We start from the raw sequence: 19350 nt of genomic DNA, 5'->3' as shown, positions 1-19350 counted from the left end.
GGATGCAGCAGGGGAGGGAAGGTCTGACTGGGGCAAAGCTCTCACTGTCTCACGAAGACACTCATTAAAAGTGGAGTTTTGTCCATTTGCAGTTCTGGGGCAAACGGTATAAATACATAAATGCTGCTTTGAAAAGTTTCAAACTCTGATTCCCCTCCACCACAACTTATTTTTCCAAATTACTGCATTATGCAGCAAAAAAGGCTTTTGACATGTATATGCACACACTTATTAGCTTGACACTGAACAGATCAACAAGCTACTATGTAATAATTTTGACGGAATCAGATAGATACTTTGGTGACTACAGCCTGGAATAAAAGACATTATTTATTATACATACTGTAGTAGTTCATAAAGGCCTCAGCAGTAATCACGACACATTGTACTCGACACCGTAAAGATGCAGAGCAGCGGAGATCCCGCCCTAAAACACCTTCCAATGTAAATACATCAGACAGACAAAATTTATTTACTTTTCTTGGTAACTCAGCCCTTGACTGACCACAGACCAGGCACAGTTCAACGCAAATGTGTCTGAACTTCCACAAAGGGTGTCTGATTCGCACAGACGAAGGCTGCTCTTTCTCCAGTGGCTTTCCAAGGATCTTTCCTCCCCCTCAGTAGGAAACCCAGCAAGTACCAGTTCTAAAAGCATTTTTTAAAGCAAGTATAAATACACCTATTTAGATATGCAGTGATTTTAAATCAGCCACTGGATACCATCATGCATCTGTACTGCATTTATTCCAGTTGCTGTATGAAAGTTTGCATATTCGCAGTACTTATCTTCTAAACATACTTAGTACCTCTGTAATCCTAAAAGCACATATAATGTAGTCATGTTAATTAACATTAACTCAGCAAATAACATAAACCAGTGCATAATTAAATTGCCAGACTTGATTCTCTTTCATTCATGCTCTTAACAGTTTCATATGACAAATAGTCCACATCTAAGCTATGCTGATAGAACAAATAATATACATCCTAATTAGACCGCTTTATTAAATCAAATTGTGTTGCTCAGTACATCTGTGCAGGTTGTATGGGCTTCAGTGTAAACTGCTCAAGTGATGATAAAATCTCTCAATAAAGCAATTCCGATCATTCGATTTCAAGGAGCATTATCTGAGGGGTAAGTCCTATTCTTCCCATTTGCGCGATAAGGAAACTGAGACCACAGAACACCTCAAAGAAATCACTTGTATTAGTCACCTCAGAGTCAAATTAAAAGAATTTGGCCTCTTGAATCCTGCTCTAGAGGACAAAGTTTGATCTAATTAATCAAGTATTACCCATAAAACAAACAAAGCAGCATGTGTTCCAGTAGAAGCCCCCATCATTCATCCCTCCATCACTGCTGCTCAGCATTATAGTGGGAACAAACAGAAGCACATAATCTTACAGCTGGTCTATTGTCAAAATGACACATTAGCAGAAGGATTTACAGACATGTTTGCTTATGAAATAAAGGTCTGCATGTTCAGAAATGCAAACGTTTTCTCTGTACAGGAGCTACGCACCACAGAGGAAGCTGCTCCCTGAAAGCTGTGCAGAACTCAGGAACGTAGTTAGGATATCTGTGACTATTAAGGTTTGCTGCCTCCCCCCCGAAAATATCAGTAACTACAGTGAATACACAGCTGCCAGTACATACAGACCACAGTGACAGGCTGATATAGCAGCTGCACTGAGGTCCTGAGCAACTCTTCAAAACAGTAGAGCAGTGCCATGAAAAAGGAGAACTGGACACATTTACTTAGCCTTTGTGCGAAAATCAACGCTTGCTTCTCAAGAGGCAAATCCTGGCCCCAGCGAAGCCAGCAAGTGTTTTGCTAATGATGGAAACTGGGTCAGGATTTTAATTCAGATTTTAATTCCAAATTTATTTCAAAAAAGATTTGCTCTGTGAGGAGGTGATCAAGGCAGGCAGTTTTCTGTATCCACAGAACCAGCAGGAAAGCTTTTCTTAAAATCACGGTGTTTTCATTTTATTTTTTTGGTAGCTTGGGTGCTATGTTGTTTTGGAACCACATGAAGCTGAAGATGACACCCATCGTTTTTGGGAGAGTCTCATCATAAGCAAACTTCATGGAGTCTTCTAAAGGTATTTCTACAACTTCAATCAGCTCTCCTTCTTCAGGCTGGCCACCTCCTTCACCAGTTCTCATCTGGTCTGTTACTTCTGCATAAAATAACGTCTGCCTAGAGCCTGTCACACCAACTCCAGATCTAGGAAAAAAGCAGAGAGGAAACTTTGTTTTAGATAAAAAGAAGGTAGCTAGGAACTAGGAATGGAAATCTGTGTCCTTAACTTGTGTCACTAAGCAATATCAAAATGCATGTCCTTACCCTCTGTTAATGTAATTTAGAACCTATAAATGCAATTTCGTTAATACAGAGATTGATTGCAACTTTCACGCAGAAATATCAACACTTTTGAATGCAGTTGCACATGATATGGATCTGTCTTCAAATACATTCTGCAACTTTGGAAAAAATGTTAGTTTAGGAGAAGATAAGAAAATTGTTTTTGAATAGGTGAACAGTTGTTCTACATATACTGAAGTCAAGAGAAGTTTTTCCCACTGACCTTAGTGAGAGCTGGACTGCACAATGACTCATAGAGATTTACAAACAACAGAATAAAGCTCCTCAGTGTATCTGTATGCTATCATGCTACATTTGTTTGCTTGTTTTTACACAAATATTTAGATTTTTTTACTCTTAAGAAGATTATGTCCATTCACAGATGGAGTCCTCTGCTCATGGACTGGGTAGGTACAAGAACAGAAAGGCAGCCTGAGAGTCTTTCTCTATCCTGCCTGAACTTTAGCCTTGACCCAAATGGACCACTGTACGCATGCATGTGAAGCAATTCAGTCTCCCTGCTAAATTTGCTACAGTGGATTTAGTTGAGGATATTTTAGATTATGTAGTCTTTCTTCAGCTAGACCGCTTGCTGTGTATTATACTTCTTATTTGTTAATCCTCTATTTCCTTAGGACTATTTCATTTAGGTATTATTAAATAAGGGATAAGTACATAATCCACTCATTTAGTCCTTCCAAGAAAATATTCACATCGTAATCGCAACTTCTTCATTTCACATGATTACAAGCAACTTTTCACATTGAATCTGGATCCAAAGTTCACTGAAACTATGAATGAGGCATTAGGGCAAGCTGAAAAATTAGCTTCCATATTATTATACATACAGAGGATTCTAAGATTTGTAGCAGTGTTATGATCTTAGAGTGTATATCAACACTTGCCCAACCACTAGTCAACTAAATCTTTCAGTTAATCCAGCATAAATCACACCCCATAGCAGGAATTAATCATTTGTCTCTCAATTTTCCAAGAACACTGGCAATTATTTTGTTTGAAGAATTAACAGTGATTATTGAAGTTGGTTTCTTACATCACTCAATACACACTCTTTTTAAACAAAGAATAGGGAGCGAACCAGTGAATTCTTTTCCTAAAATTACTACTGATGATACATTCTGTGACTTTGGGAAAGACGTTTCACAATGCCAGGATCATTCCTATATCTTATGAAGTGCTCGAGAAACTTGACCATCTTAGGCAGTTCCAGGAACTTTGAAGGCTGCTATGGGATTTCTTTCATTCTGGGCTCATCACTTGATTTCACTGTCAGTAGTGGGTTTTTTGATACACATTTTAACCAACAAAATGTGACCTACTTAGGATGCAGCAAGAGGCCAGACTAACAATTTTCCCTCTCTCTTCCACTCTCACCAAAGTACATGACCTCCTTCCTCAGTCAATCTGATTCAGTATTTACTTTCTCTAAGGACGTATTTTCTGCAGCCACTGTCCTTGGTATTTATACACCTATTCTGATGACCATCAGAGATGGCTTGCCAGTAATGATTGTCACCCAGGGCTGACAATCATCCACAGACTGTATGTGCCACTGGCACTACATCAAACGGTTTCGCAGGACTCCCCGTGCCATACTCCCTTTTCCCTCTTCTGATGGGAAGCTGCCTGGAAGAGTAATGCCGTTCGCCAGCCGTGCTGCCACTCACCTCACCACAACTGAAGATCCGTCCAGCAGACAGCACAACACAAACACAGTCTTTGAAAGCAGCAGGAGTTGCACACTGGGCCCACTATGCTGGCTTAGTCATTCTGATCTCATTATAAAAGTAAGGTAGATTCATTTTTCATCAAATTGGTATCAGCAACCAGCTCACAAAAGTTGGAATGACATTTTTTATGCTAATATGCACTGATAGTGACCTTTCTGCCGTGAGGATGATGGCACGCTTTACTAGATTCCCTTTGGGTTAAAATACAACATATTTTCTTGGTATTATCAAGCAATAATATATAATGTTAAAAAGCAACACTGGAAATGAAACACTGATTAAGAGCAAAGAGATCTATTTCACAATCCATCATGGCTGGCTATTTAAGCTCTAGTCATTCAGTGAACAGTCTCCCCCAGCTTAGTCACCTTGATATCTGTCACTGACCACTGACCCGTGTGCTACCCACTCACTATTGTAGCTATGTCCATTGGAAGGAGCCTCACTGAGAAGAACGCATTTGTGATGGAATAGTAGACTGTTTGTTCATTTTTTGTTCCCTCTTTTCCTTCTTTTCTTGTGCGAGGAGGCAGAAAGGATTATTTTTTTTTAATCAACTAGAGATCCAGATCTGTTTTTCTATATATATAGTGATTACTTGTTCTTCAATTGTTTCTGCAAGAATTGCATTTTTAGTAACTAAATAAACATAGGAAGCCTGGGGTTCAGAGATTGTTTTGTGGTAATTGATAATAAGAATAAAAAACACGTTAATTTATACTGTAAAATTTGCAAGACAAGGAATGCAGCTTGCTAGTCTCCACAGTACTATGAAAAAACACAGGACTATGCATAATATATTTAATGTTCTGTTATTTCTGATGAGTGTTAAATCTGAGCTTCATCTGGGGTGCCCCACCCTGGAGGATGAAAATGCTCTTAAATTGAGTATACCCATGTCCACCTGATATTATGTAAAGGTTATATACAAAAACATAGAGACTTTATTTAAGAATCCCTTCTATAAGAATGTTCTGGCTTGATTATTTACAGCATAATCTCCTTCTATACCACCTGTGACCATTTACTTATGAAATAGCTACAGCTGTAGAAATCACAGGAGTTCACTTTCCACACATCTTTTCTTAAGTAAAGGAAAACTGCTTCCTGAGGTGCTACACCATAAGATTCAGTTTCTTGCCTGTAGCTCAAATAGCATAGAAGTGATTTCAATATGCCATTATTTCATTGTATTTACTCATATGACACTTCTATTAAGTGGTTTTTTCTTATGAACTGAATACATCAAGAGTAGCTACTACACTGAGCATACTTTAAAAGAGGAAAGCACTGGACATCAATGTCTCTCCTTTGTTATATGCTCAAAGTTATAGCATTTCTTCATATATACTAGCCCATCATTTGCCACAGAAACCAATGAAAAATTGGCAACAATACGTATTCAGGGAAGGACATACCCACATGTTCATTCTTTCTTATTTGATTGATTACTTAACTTACCTTGCTTATCATGGTGCAACTCTGCCATGAATTGTTCATAAAAACTAATAAAAACTTCCAAATGAGCTATAAATAAAATCAAAGAGTGCTGGTATTAATACTCACTATTCTACTCTTCCCCCCCAAACCAGGAAATTTAATGTTTCTAAGACTTAGAATCCCCTCACTATTTAGACGGGTGACTTTGGAGATCATTGCATGACATTATATATGTACATATTCACAGCTTTTATTGTCTAACTACATGTCTATTTCAATCGTTTCAGAAAGAGGTTGAAAGATACAGGAATATACTTTAATTCATAAAAAAGGCATATTTCTTACCTTTTTTAATTTGATATTTCTTTCTCTAAATGCTTTGGCTTAGTCTGCCAGTTTATAATTTTTGCATGGATCCATGTGGAATGCCCTTTACTAAATTAAATATTCTCCAATATTGCCTACGGCTGTCTTTCACATTTCCAGACTCTTAGATATTAATGTATCCTGCCTGTACTTAGAAAATTGTCCAAAAATCAATGCTATTGACATTTCATTTGTCTTAGTATCTTTGGTTTTTAGACAAATCAAAAGTTAGCAGGCTTATTGCTTTGAAGCCATTCTGAGTCTCCATCTGGTTGAAGTAATAAAGTGTTTTAACACATACCCTTGAAAAACGTGTATACATTTTAGTGATTTGGGGTACTTGGGGCCCGAGGAGGAAGAGAGGAGAGAGGGAGAAGGTGGGTCTGACTGGTAAAGAGGCAACAGTCTGCTATTATATTTTCAGTATGCTTTCAGGTTTATCTGTCACTAGGAACTTCCTATGCTTTTGCACACTTACTTACACTTTCTGAGTATGATCTTTAAGGAATTTTGGTGTGTCTTTATTCATGGTTGTATTCCTTTTTCTGCTACCTTCTTCCTCTATCCCAAGTGTGTGACATATGCTTTTCCTTGCCCTAGTATTTCACATTACAAATAAAATGCTTTTGCCATGGTCTGAAATGAGTCACCTATTAACAGATTACAGCTATATTCATTAGCTTTGCATCTGTGGAAATCACAGGGGTCAGCACACCCGTACTGCAAGTGATGAGTTTCACCCTGGGAAAACCACCTTCCTGATAAAGGTGTCTCCCCTTCCCACTACACGAGAGGTTTGGGGGAGGGTGAGCAGGGTCTGAACTCACAGCACCAGCCCAGTGCGAGACTTTGGGCTTCAGTCTCACTCCACAGATTTAGCACCATGTAGCCCAGACCAGGCATGTCATGACTCATACTGACCCAGACCTACTAAGCCTGGCTTGACCAGATGTATTTTGATGTGTCTGTACAGTGCTTGACTCTTACTTACCACTGTGGGACAAATGCAAATGATCTACACAAAACACAGCTCTGTTTTCCTTGTCTCGCTATCGTGAGGATCAGTTTCCTATGAGAAGTTTATAGTTGTTTCAATTAACAGCTACATGGCTGACAAATACTCTTTGTCAAATCATTAGAGCTTAAGCTCACAAATCCTGTAACTTCAACAGAGAGAGATTTTTAAAACCAAGCGTCTATTAGCACTAAACTTTCAGCGTTGCTTCGGAGACAATTAGAAACCCCCATTACCTTTGACAACAGCAAGTCTAAGAATGTAATAAGCAAAAGTAAGGATACCAAAGTGGTATGGTTTTCATCACAATAGTAACTTAAATGTAAGTAAGTTTAACACATCAAAACAAGATAGTATGCTGCAGTCCCATACTTCATTTTAAATAAAACACTCAAACACTGTGATTAAGTCATGCTATGGCTTTCAAAGCTGTGGGTAACTTGTAGGCAACAGCACAGCAGAGAAGCAGTTTCTGCAGGATGACTGCAAAGTGCTTCTCCTCACCTCCTGCCCAGGGGTGGGACTGGCTGGCAGAATGAGGCTGCAACCGGAGTATTTTCTGTCTACTTGGTTCTTAGACCAGGGAAAACGCAAGAGACAGATTGTCACTCCAATCTGGTTTTGAAACATGGCAATAGCAGCTCTCACAAAGTCTTTGTTTAGCTCTTCCCTTTTATTAAATGCATGAGGAAATATGTAGCACATGAAATGGAGCTCACAAAATGGGACTTTTCACTTGTCATATCTGAGTTCATAAGCATAAAGATACATTACATACATAATTCTGATCACAAGTGGGTAACAGTACCTTATTGCTTTAAAAAAAAAAGCTTAGTAGTGCCTAAAAGCCACAAGTGAGATTGAGTCCACTTTGTATGTTTGCTGATGCTCAGTGAGTTTCTTCTTCAAACTGAGTGTGTGTGCGCACATGTGTGCATGTATGTGCACGTGCACATTTGTAAGCAGGGTCGAAATTCAAAGCATGTACTCAAGATTAGCTTTGCCTTCTTCTCATGTCTGGGTTCTCATCTATGCCAACCAATTATTACATTCATAACTATTACATTCATAAATACTACCTTTTTAATTTGAAGGAACAAACGTGTATGAGAAAATAAACATATCTTATACTCTAGTCCTCTGTTGCAACGTGGGGAACAAACAAATTGACTTATCATTGTGAAGCCTGACTAGTTTAACTCAGATTTCTGACAGGCAACAATTAAAAGCTAAATTTCTCATCATTTCTTAATATTTAACAAATATAAAATCTGCAATCAACATTTACCTGTTCTACCAACACAGAAATAAATTTTTTGGTTTTAATCTGACACAGTTAATGTGAAAATTCCTAAATGCAATGTATCCTTTTACAAGATGTAAGCCATTTGGATGCAGAAATTGGGTATATAGTGAATACATAATTCATGTTTACAAATAAATTTAACACAGATCTCTGTTATTTATGCTGAAATCAAGATCTATTTAGGCATGCAAAATGTAAACTGATGAACAGTGACATGCAGCTCCTATTGTCACTTCTTAGGACCTTTGTGCGGTTCTGACATTATAAGCAGCAGGTGCAGGAAAAAAGCAGAGAAGTAATTAACATAAAATTATATTACATTATGCCATCACCCAACAGGTGTACTAGCAGGTGATCTTTCTAATTATAATGCACTCCAACATTTTCAAGGCTATTATTCTTTCTACATAATAACCTGTGAATATGAACCATTTTTACCTCATTGCACAGGGGCTAATAGCCATAGCACAGTAATTGGAACATCTAATATTAATTCTCTGAATGCTCTTCTTTGTTGTATACTTTTGGAAAAAAATCAAATGTAGGAAGATTAAAGTAAGTACCTATATTAATATAGTTAGGCCCTTAAACTAATCCATCTGATTTTTTTGCAGTGGGGCTGAGAACCTGCAGCTCCTATTGTATCCAATTCATAGCCAAGAGTTTATTACAACCTCTGGGAGAAAATAAAGATGGAATGAAGGGAAAAGGAAGCTGAACCAGAAGCTCCAATTCAACTTTGTCCTGATGCTCTGAGGTGTTATTTAAGTCCAAATAATTTTATAAATATTCTTCAAGAAGACCAAATATTTCAAGAACTAAAAGAAAATACTGTAAGTTGCAATGGCAATAATAACATCTTTAATAACAACAACAACAACAACAACAACAACGTATTTCCCTGCCCCATCTTGTAAGGAAACAAGTCTCAAGGAAGATAGCTGGAAGTACTTCAACCTAAGAAACTAACTCACAGCTGAATTTCACACAGGATTCAAACTGCCAACTGCTGGGATACCATGACAGATAGAAAATTTATTATATCTGAGATATGAGTAAATGCAAAGTCGTTCACTTACAAAATATTGCATTTAGGGAAAAAAAAACCTGGAGGGAAGCTCACAGATTTCTTTTAGAGCTTTTAAAAATGAACAATTTAACTGGCAACCATTTTCATGAAGCCTCAATTTACAATTATACTACTATAGTATTAGCTTCATTTTATTATTGAGCTAAATGGTTCCTTTACACCATTGCATCTACCAGCTATGCTATTTTTGACTGACGCCATACATACTGTTGACGAGAACTCAACACACCAGTAGGCATCAAAACTTTCAGAAAGCCTTCAAAAGTGGATTAGCTGCTGCCAGAACAGAAAACAAACATTTTGTAATACCAAAATGAGGTTACTTATTGTATGCCAAGCACAAAAGCAGCAATTTGTGCAGCCATGATGAGAAGAGGAAACTCACCACACAGGTTGCAAACAATACAGAATTTTTTCAGAATGATTCCTGCCTCCATCTACAAAATGAACCATTTGCATTTAAACTCACCTTCTGGCTGGCATTTCTCTATAATAGGAACCGATATTTCTGATTCTTCAAAGTGTGATTCCTCTGACCTCCTCCAGTCAAGTCCCTCTTAATGTGTTTGTCTTTCTTGTTATCTGCCCCCAATCCAGCCTCCTTCATTGACCCACACCATGCTGTCCTCCTGTTGCTGGAACAACTTGTTCCTAAGACTCTTGCTCAACTAGTGTAAATTCCCCAATCCCTGGCTTCTTTCCTGACTTCTCATTGACTCTACAGCTACTCTACGGATCATTCAAGGTCTGAGATCTGCTTAATTTAGTGCCTGACTTCTATCTGATGAGTATCACGTCACAGGAGCTTTGACAGAGCTTAAGACTGGGGTCCAACAGCTTATTTTCATGTACTTTTGAAATATCTGTAGCAGTATTGCAGTTAACCTTTTCTGGTTAACTGAGAAACATAAAAAAAAATTTCCCCCAAAACCACTGCTGCAGGCCCTGATAATAAATGAGAAAAAAAATGCTATCTTCAGATTACCTCCAATCTTTACTGCACCCACTGCCTGAGAACAGAGCAAAGTTCTGCCTGAACACAGTCTAAGTACTTCCTTCATCTTGTTAAAGAGAATTCTTCTCCACCGCCATGAACGTACTTTCCCCAAGTCCATTCAGTTCTCAGCCTATGTTTTTTCTCTGCATTAGTCCTTCATCTCTTCTTCCTCTTTTTCTGCACGAGGATTTTCTATTCCATTTTTTCCCCTAGTCTAAGTTCTCCCTACGCATTGTCCATGCCCTCCCCTTCTTAATCCATTAGCCACAGAACTATATTGATCTCCCTAGCCAAAACCATTTCTCCCTTTACATTTGATGTGTCTTCTGCTTTCCACGTCCTTCTCTCAGGTCTAGCTCAAGTCCTGCTTTGATTCCAGTCAGGCAATTTCCTTCTCATGAGCATGATTCCAGAAAGGGGTGTCATCAGGAATACAAGACAACTCCTTGCTTTCAGATGAAAGGGTGTGACGACACAGAAACCCTTGTTTGTAAAAAAGCCTTTTCACCATGCACACAACTCTGAGTTTTCATCAACAAAAGTCTAATAGACCTAACTCAGTAATTATTAATTATAGTTATCTAAATATTTTAATGCAGCTTTATTTGCATCAAGAAAGGAACAACAGCTAACAGATTTGTCAGGAATGTATCAAGTGCAGACAAACAAATATCAGCTCTAATAGAGTAACAGGTCTTGTGGATAGGGGCAGCAACACAAGCAATATCACTTCAGTTTATCAAGGCTTTGAATGCTATCTAATGTGACAGTTTCATTAAGAAGTTAGGAGATCATGATATACTTAGAAATCGAAGAAACTGTGAAATAGGTGCAAAACCAGTATGAAAATGGTACTCATGGAATGGCTATCACTGTCAAATTGAAATACAAACTAAATAGGATTTCACTGAGGACCATCCTCCATTCAATATAATCCAGTATTCTGTTTTAGGATTTGTATGTTGAAACACAGACTGCAGGTAGCAAAGCTGAGATAGATTATTTATAAGAAGCTAGAGATGAATATTAGAATTCAAAATCGCTCCAACAACTCGGAGAAATGGTCTGAAAAAATAGGATGCAATTCAGTAAAGGCAAGTTCAAGGCTCTGTGTTCAGGCAGCAATAACAAACAGCACAAATACAGACAGGAGGTGAATGACAGTGCAGTACTGCTGCAGAAAATAGTTTTGAGATAGGGGAGGCACTGTGGACCATAAGTCAACAACATAATGCTACTGCAAAAAAGGCAAACATCATACTACAGCATATAAACAAAATAATCTGTAAGACTAGGGAAATAATGCTTCCGCTCTATCTGAGACTGGTAAAGCCCCTCCTAAAATACTATGCTCCACTTTGGGCACTATGTTGTTAAGCAATATGCAGACCACATGGAGAGAAGGACCAGAGGACAGCAGAAGGAATGATGAGACATCTAGAAAACATGGTCTAAAAAGAAAGCTTAAATCAACTAAGGTAGTTTTGGATAGGCAAAAATAAAATAAAGGCGATACATGTTCAAACAAATACACGGAAGGTGCAGAAGTACTTCATGTCCACTGGGAACAGGGTAGTAAGTCACAGGCTTGAAGCGAAGAAAGGGAAGTTTATGCAAGACGTGAGGAAAAACTTGCTCAAGGTACGGATAGTTAGACACTTCAGAATGCTGAATGATCTGATACAGTGGAACAATAAGTAATACAGAACAACTATTACATAGATCACTGACATGACAAATAATAGAAGTGCATGATGTATTGTAATTATTAATGGAATGCATATGCATTAATGTAACGCTTTATGTCAATGCTTTGTATTGACAGTCACAGCATGAAACAGCATAAACCATTTAGAAAAACCTGTTACAATTAGAAAAAGCCCTGAAATTCTTCTATGTAATATAGCCATTATGGAAAAAAACGTCCTTAGCAGACCATAGGGGAACAAATTACTTCCTGTCTTTGCATCAAATCCTCAATGATCAGACAGATATGACAGTCTTTGGCTGAAGGAAGAAGAACAGGACACTCCTAAGAGGAAGACCATAACATTTAGAATAAAATTCTAATACAGAGCACAGAAAGTCCAACAAAAGAAACTGTAAAATACCATCTTTGAGGCTTCAACTGTTCATATTAATCTAAAAACGCAAATACTATACAGGTTCTTCTGACTTCAGCACGGATCTCCATAGGCAGAAAGCTGTGCCTACACAGACAAAGCAGGATTGGAGGATTAACATATTAAGTGTCCTTTGCATGGGTCTCAACAGAGAAAACTCCAATTGTATACTCTCTTTGCAAGTCAGTGCAATTAAAAAAAAACCAAAACAACTTAAAGAACAACCACCTGTAAGATACAAAGACATTTATCAACCAAAAAACATATGGTGTTTTAGCCAGATGTAAATCGTTAATGTTGCGTCAAAATTCTACACTGAAGCTACAAACTTCTACAGCTACAGAAATGATATTCTACTTTTCCTATTTTGTGTTGTATACACATACATACGTACATATACATATGTATATATCTGTATGCTATTGCCTGTCAGTGTCACCCAACCTATGAAATTCTATAGACAGCTTTTGCTCATAAATCTAGCAGGCACTTTTTCTTTCAGTAGAACAAACCCTTAATCTAGTTTCAAGGAGTTGTAAAAGACAGTTCCTGTGATTTACCCCCTCCCCTCAACAGAAGCACTGCTTGTTAATCCAGCAGGAAATAACATTTGCCAGGATTGACAGCTGTGGATTTGTATTCAATTCCCAAATTAAAAACCAATGACAGGGCCTAGTTCAATGGAGATGTCAAGCAAAATAAAGAAAGTAAAAAACCTGCTGCTTTCTCTGTAAAATACAAACACACATACATTTTGGATAACAATACTAAAAGCTGGGAAGGAGCTATAATGGGACTAAAGCTGTGCGCAAAGTTTCTCCTGAGGGTTTTTTTCCCCTCCAACAACTCACATTTTGTATTTTTCCTCTTACATATTAAGTTTTCCTCTTACTCCTAATATGTTTTAAAACATGTTAAAATCTATTTCAATAACTATTTAAAACCCTGCAAAAATATAATGTAAAAATTTTCACAGTCAAATCAGCAAAATTTTTGTATATAACATTAATTATTGTCCAATTCAAAGAAGGCTTAATTGCAAATATTATGAAGAGATCTAACAGTACAAGTTCTCATGCTTCTGCAAAATTGTGTTAATGGTAAATCAGAGTTCCTCTTGGGCAGCTTCTATTGTTAATCAGAATAACAAGAAACAGAGATGGAAAACGCCTGACACAGTAAAGACTGGCTGTTTTCCAGGGCTGTAAAAAACTGCTCTGAAGAGCTGAATGCAACTTTTCCCAGTTCTAATAGTCTTTGGAATAAATCACAATAGTATCATTCTTACTGGGAATTCAATCCCATAATTATGAGTTTATAATTCCTTAAGTCTCTGTAAATACTCCTCTCACTTGCTGAAAATTACACCTTTCATATACTTTCAGATGTCCATGTTCCTCCAACACACTGCTTAAATAAGGGAATAGGGAACATTAATTTACATTCAAGCCACTTCAGGAATCTGTGAAAGAACAAAATGCGAAGTGTTTTAACTTACTGCTATTTACCTGTAAGAAGTGATCCTCCTTAGGTCTGTAACGGGAACACGATAGCCACACTCTTCTAAGACTTCCCCACATGCAATTTCTTCTAAAGAAAGGTCTGGTTTGTCTACAATGCCAGCACAGAGTTCATAGGTCACTCCTACCACAGCAGGTAAGGGATCCTCTACACGAGAGAAGCTCTCCTTGTCCTGATGCTGAAAGACTTGAGGATGATGCCTTTCTACTTCACACATGTAAACAGCTAAAAAAAAAAAAAAAAAAAGAAAAATAAACAACGGGAATGGGGGATGTTACTTTATTCATATTAAATAGGAAAAAAGATGGTACACAAATCTTGCCTGGAAATTTAAAATCATCAGAGTACTTGAGAGTAACAAGGAATTCAGTTGTGTTACCTGTTAAAATTATGACACACTGAAACTGGAATTTTAGAGAACAAAGGTTCTCTTGCCATTTCTGTAAAATTATTCTTTAAACTCTATTTTTGCTTACATCATTTGGAATGAATTCATGCACACCTTAAAATACAATAAAAATAAAAAAAGGAAGCTAGTTCATCCAAGAAGTCTAAGTCCCAAAAGTGTCATACAACTTCCATTTGTTGGGCAATAGGGATATCAGGATTTAATTTCAACTATGCAGTTATCTTGCAGGAAAGTTGGGTTGCACATTATGTACCATGTGCACAATGATGAGTCTTTCAGCCTGTCAACTCAGCTGTTATTTAGAAAGGGTATGAAAAGCATGTATGTTTGTTTGAAAAAAAAAAAAAACCCTCTTTTGAACATATAGTTCCTTCACAGATTCCTGTGTGGAGTCTGAAAAAGATTTCTTGAATGAATCCACAAACAGCTGCCACTAATGCACTCCTAAAGAAAGTGCAAATGCCAGATTTTAGTCCTTATTTAAGCAAAACCTCTCACTGATGTCAACAGAAATTTTGCATGAATGAGAACTGCAGGACTGGATGTTAACACACAAAGAATCACTACTGACAATTCCAATCATTGTAACTTTAGCTTACAGGTATAATCCCATCTGTTTCTTCTTTGAAATTTCCTCATGTCTATCCCTTTGCTTTTCATGAAACGTTACCATGGAGGTGTTACAAACACCCTGAATAAAACTATTTTTAAATTTGAAATTATTTTTCTTCCATTAAAATATTTTATGTGCATATTTCATATACACGCAACACGGTTTTCAAATGAGCTTATCTTTTATTTCCCATTCTAAATCTTACAGAACTCGTATATAAAAGAGCTCAAGTTTAATGGACAACTTTTGGTTCTTCCAGTTACTGGATTTAGCTTATTATTTCTTAAAACTGTGATATACAACAAGGTCCCTAAAGAAATGTTGTCGCATAAAAGTAAAGTACCACACTGACTTCTCAAGCACTTGGCCTCTGGGGAAGAGTCTATACCCCAGAAGTTCGTTTCTAGGCTCCTTCTATAATGCTTCTTGCCTTAGAAGTGTAGGATAGCAAGATCAGCACCTGAACAGGAGATGTCTAGATCAGTCTAAAAAGAAAGATGAAGTGCAGAAGTTTACCCAAAAATTAATCTTTCTCCAGAATGTAAAACTTTCAAAGCTGTTTGCAGTAGGTACATCTAGGCCTTTGAAATTCAAACATTTAAGGGAAGGAGCTTCCATTTCTTAGTTGAAAAATATGACTAGAGCTCAGTTTTCTTTTTAAAATGCAGCAAGAAGGCAGCAAAAAAAATATTCCATGCAGAGTCTGAAGGACAGATCCTTGAAGGGTGTCTATTGTCATTATTCCAAAAACTTCTAAAAGCTATGACAATTATCATAAATGACAACTGCCTCCAGTATCTCTCTGAGATGAGCCAAATACTCTAAGATTGTATTGCTTTTTCAGTATTGACTTATCCGTATCAGTAAATACAAAAAGGAACAATGCATATATCCCAGTAAAGGACTTGGGCACCAAAACCGGATGGAGGTAAGAGTGTGGGTACAGAAATATGAAACTGTGATGAAAGTAATCTCTGTTACAAGTCTCTTAAATCGCTGAAACCCATCCTGTCATTCCAGCAGGCACCTGCCGTTCTTCTCCTCCCTCAGCACAACTGGGCTCCACGTAGATCAAAACCTACATTCCCAAAAGGACCCAATCCAGCAGTCCTCTTCAGAGCAAAGCCAACACTCAAAGCACACCAACAGCTTTTCTCTGCAGATAAGGAAGAATAGAAGCAGTACCAGCCACTTCTGTAAGAGTCCAAAAATTAGAGCATTCACCAAGGAATCACAGTATGAATTCATTATCAGCAGTCTCAGAAAGGTTCAAACTCAATTTATCTCTCGTAGATAAGCAAAGCCTAGAAAACCAAGCTGCCTGCTAATATCAGGGAACAGAGGAGTCCCCCATACCTCTCCTCAAGGTGAAAAATTGACTGCACAAGTGATGCACCAGGGGAGATAAAGTACTGGATGTAAAAGCAGTCTGTGGCCTATTTGCTAGGGCACACTCTTCGGAGGGAAACCTGTGACTCTCCTCTTCCTCATCACAGGTTGGCAGCTTATTGCAAATGCACAAAGAGTTCAGAGAGCAGAAACAAGAAGCAAGAACTCAGCTCCCAGCACAGTCACCCACCCACTAGTCCCATATCTGATTGCTTTCTCGTCTTCCAATGGCTTATGCTACTTTTGTCAGAAACTGCCACTTCATCATCACCAGCCAGTCTCCTCATAGACACATGTGATGAGCAGCAGCATAGTGAGGACGCAAACAACCATCTAGTGCTTCTTAAACATCTTGACCAACTACCCCAGAGCCACTCAGCTGTAAGAAGTCTTGGAGTGGAAACTCCAGCAGAATTGATGTACTTGCCTTCCTTTCTGCAAAGCTGGGACAAAGGATAGATGGCTCAACCAAACTCATCAAATAAGATCATAACTGTTATTCAAAGCAGCCTTGTTAGATGACTCATATACAGGGACCTGTTTGCTATCCCTGAAGAGAAGAAGACAACAGTACGGACTAAGGGGTTAGTGGGGCTTAGTTGACTGGGGAACGTGCTAGCTTTTCTTTAAACTTCTCATTTCTCTTTGATTGCACTGGTGTTTTGTACGTCCTGAAACAGAACATGGCTTATGATTCAGATCTTTGATACTGTTTCTTTTAGGTCAATGCAAAAATAAACACCACAATCCATTGAAAGGTCACTATATTTACAGTGAAAAACACAGGGCACATGTTCATAGGTACTAATCCTAGCCTTTCCCAGGAACATATTATTTTACTATATTTGAAAACGTGTGGTCAATTGACTACCAAGACCTTGGCCAATCAAGGGTGAGGAAACAATATGGTAACTACTGAGATGTATGTGTAAGAAGTCCACAGTACATTGAAAAATAAGGTCTGCCTCACCCTGGTTGTGTGCTCCTGCCACCCCTCAAGCCAGCATGAACTCTTCCAGGACAGTCAGATAAGCTGTCTAATTCTCAAAAGTATCTGTTCACAGCCAGGTAAGACCTCTGCTGTGGCTGCATAAGGGCTGGTGCTGCCAAAGCGAATGGGGTGGGAATGTACATACAGGGAGGGATGACTGCCTTTATAAGCAGCACAGACTTCAGTGGGAAAACCTGATCATGACACCATGCCCTAAGGAAAGGCAAGCACGTATCTCAACCAGCACACGTACAGGGGACGTGCCTGGTGAGTGAGCGGCAGCTGTTTGCTCACAAGTAACAAGCTATGGCTTTCCTGCTGGGACCCTGGCAGGAGCTAGCAATGAGAAAAGTCTCGGCCTTAATTTTTGTTTGTGGAACAGGCACCAAGGCAGACAATAACCATGGAATAGAAATATAATTATAGTGATGTGAGTAATATCAGGGCATGGTTGCAAGCACTGAACTGCTATGGAGTGTCTGACTGACCATTGTCCCTAAGGCTGGGTTTCTGAGCCGCTCCAGCCTCTGCAACAGTTTAACTCCAAGAACAGTCCAGTCTTTTGAGGCAGATTTGACACTTCCACAGGGACAATGTAATGAACATGTCACTGTTCAGTACATATATATATATGCATATATATGAAGACTTCTGCCTAAGATTGCCTCAAAGAGAGCAGTAGCTCTATGAGCCATTTTATTTGGCTGGCAAATAAAAGACATTGGATTATTGATAAACAAATAAACAAACACTTTCTCTTTATAATAGTCATATAGTGCTTCATGAGAAGTATGCACTGTCAGTGTATCAGTGCTGCACAACACTGAAGAGCCTGTCAATCACTGTCAGTAAGAAAGGACAGCATGACACCACCCTTGAAAGTTTCCTATAAAGTCTACCACGAGCTGTCTTGAAATGGTCTCTTAGCAACAGTCAGTGAAATATCTTGTGATTTTTTTTAATTAACATGCAGAGAATATGCATTTAATTTTTAACTTCCAAAAAGTAAATAGTGCTTTCAATTAAAATAACTGATACAAAAACTCATAAAGAAAAAAGTATATTAACCTAAACTCATAATAATAACTGGTAAAATGAAGCTGTATTGATGAAAAAGCATACAGTCCAACATTTCCTTCATTTTAAATTCCCAAGTATATAACGCACAATTAAAAAAAAAGGGAATATTTAAGACCAAAAAAAAGGAATATTGTGCTTCTGCAAAGAAGCTGCCTGCTAAATACTAGATAGGTCAAGAAAGAACTTCAAATAAAAGCAATCTATTGCATGATCATTGTAGGGCTGTTTGTAATTCCATCCAAAAGAGGACAATGACTAGCCCAAAAGCAGAATGTAAGGCTACCCTGATCATTTGTTTCATCTATAATGGAAATTTCCCTGGTTAGAAATTCTGACCAACTGAAAAGGGTGGGCTATCACACAAAGAAACAGAATATAGAACAAAGATTTTATCACCACAGATGCACCAACTTTTAACTGCTAAACACTTAAAAGCTTGCTTCACTAGAGAGCAAAAGTAAATCTAAAAAAAGAGGATTACCTGGGCGGAACTGCTTCACCACAACAAAGCACTGCCGAGAAGTATTAAAGATCAGGATTGACACACTGAGGAGGAAGATAAAAAACAGAAGATCAATGCTTTATGAAGGATTAATGCAGAACTATTAAACTTACATCTCATGAATTTAATTTTAACTACATAAATACATAGAAGATTTATTACTAAAGCCACAATGCAACAAGATCCTTGTCCAAAATCTATCAAGAGGGATAGATAATTGGTCGTGTTCCCAAAGCCCATGAGAATTTACCCAAAATTAAGTCACTTTTGTCTCCTGCCATGCAGACAAAGTAAGCCACCAATCAATTCCTTCTCCCTAACAGAAAAAAAAAAAGGCCAACTCTAGGAACACTGTCACTAGACAGTAATAACAAGAAAAAAAAT

The 19350-nt window shown here is 37.9% G+C and overlaps 1 protein-coding gene across 1 annotated transcript; it reads right to left on the bottom strand.

Annotated features, from left to right (window-relative positions):
• Positions 1 to 1994: 1994 nt before the first annotated feature.
• On the bottom strand, positions 1995 to 19010 carry NUDT14 (nudix (nucleoside diphosphate linked moiety X)-type motif 14; the record flags this gene model as incomplete). Its single annotated transcript, XM_009574004.1, has 3 exons — positions 1995 to 2235; positions 13970 to 14207; positions 18946 to 19010. Coding segments are annotated over 3 exons (544 nt in total), but the record flags the coding sequence as incomplete, so codon positions are not given.
• Positions 19011 to 19350: the final 340 nt, after the last annotated feature.

Source organism: Fulmarus glacialis, unplaced genomic scaffold (assembly GCF_000690835.1).
Source record: "Fulmarus glacialis isolate BGI_N327 unplaced genomic scaffold, ASM69083v1 scaffold35373, whole genome shotgun sequence".
NCBI lineage: Eukaryota > Metazoa > Chordata > Aves > Procellariiformes > Procellariidae > Fulmarus > Fulmarus glacialis.
Note: the sequence above shows the minus strand (reverse complement) of the source record. Positions and strands in the feature narration are given on the sequence as shown.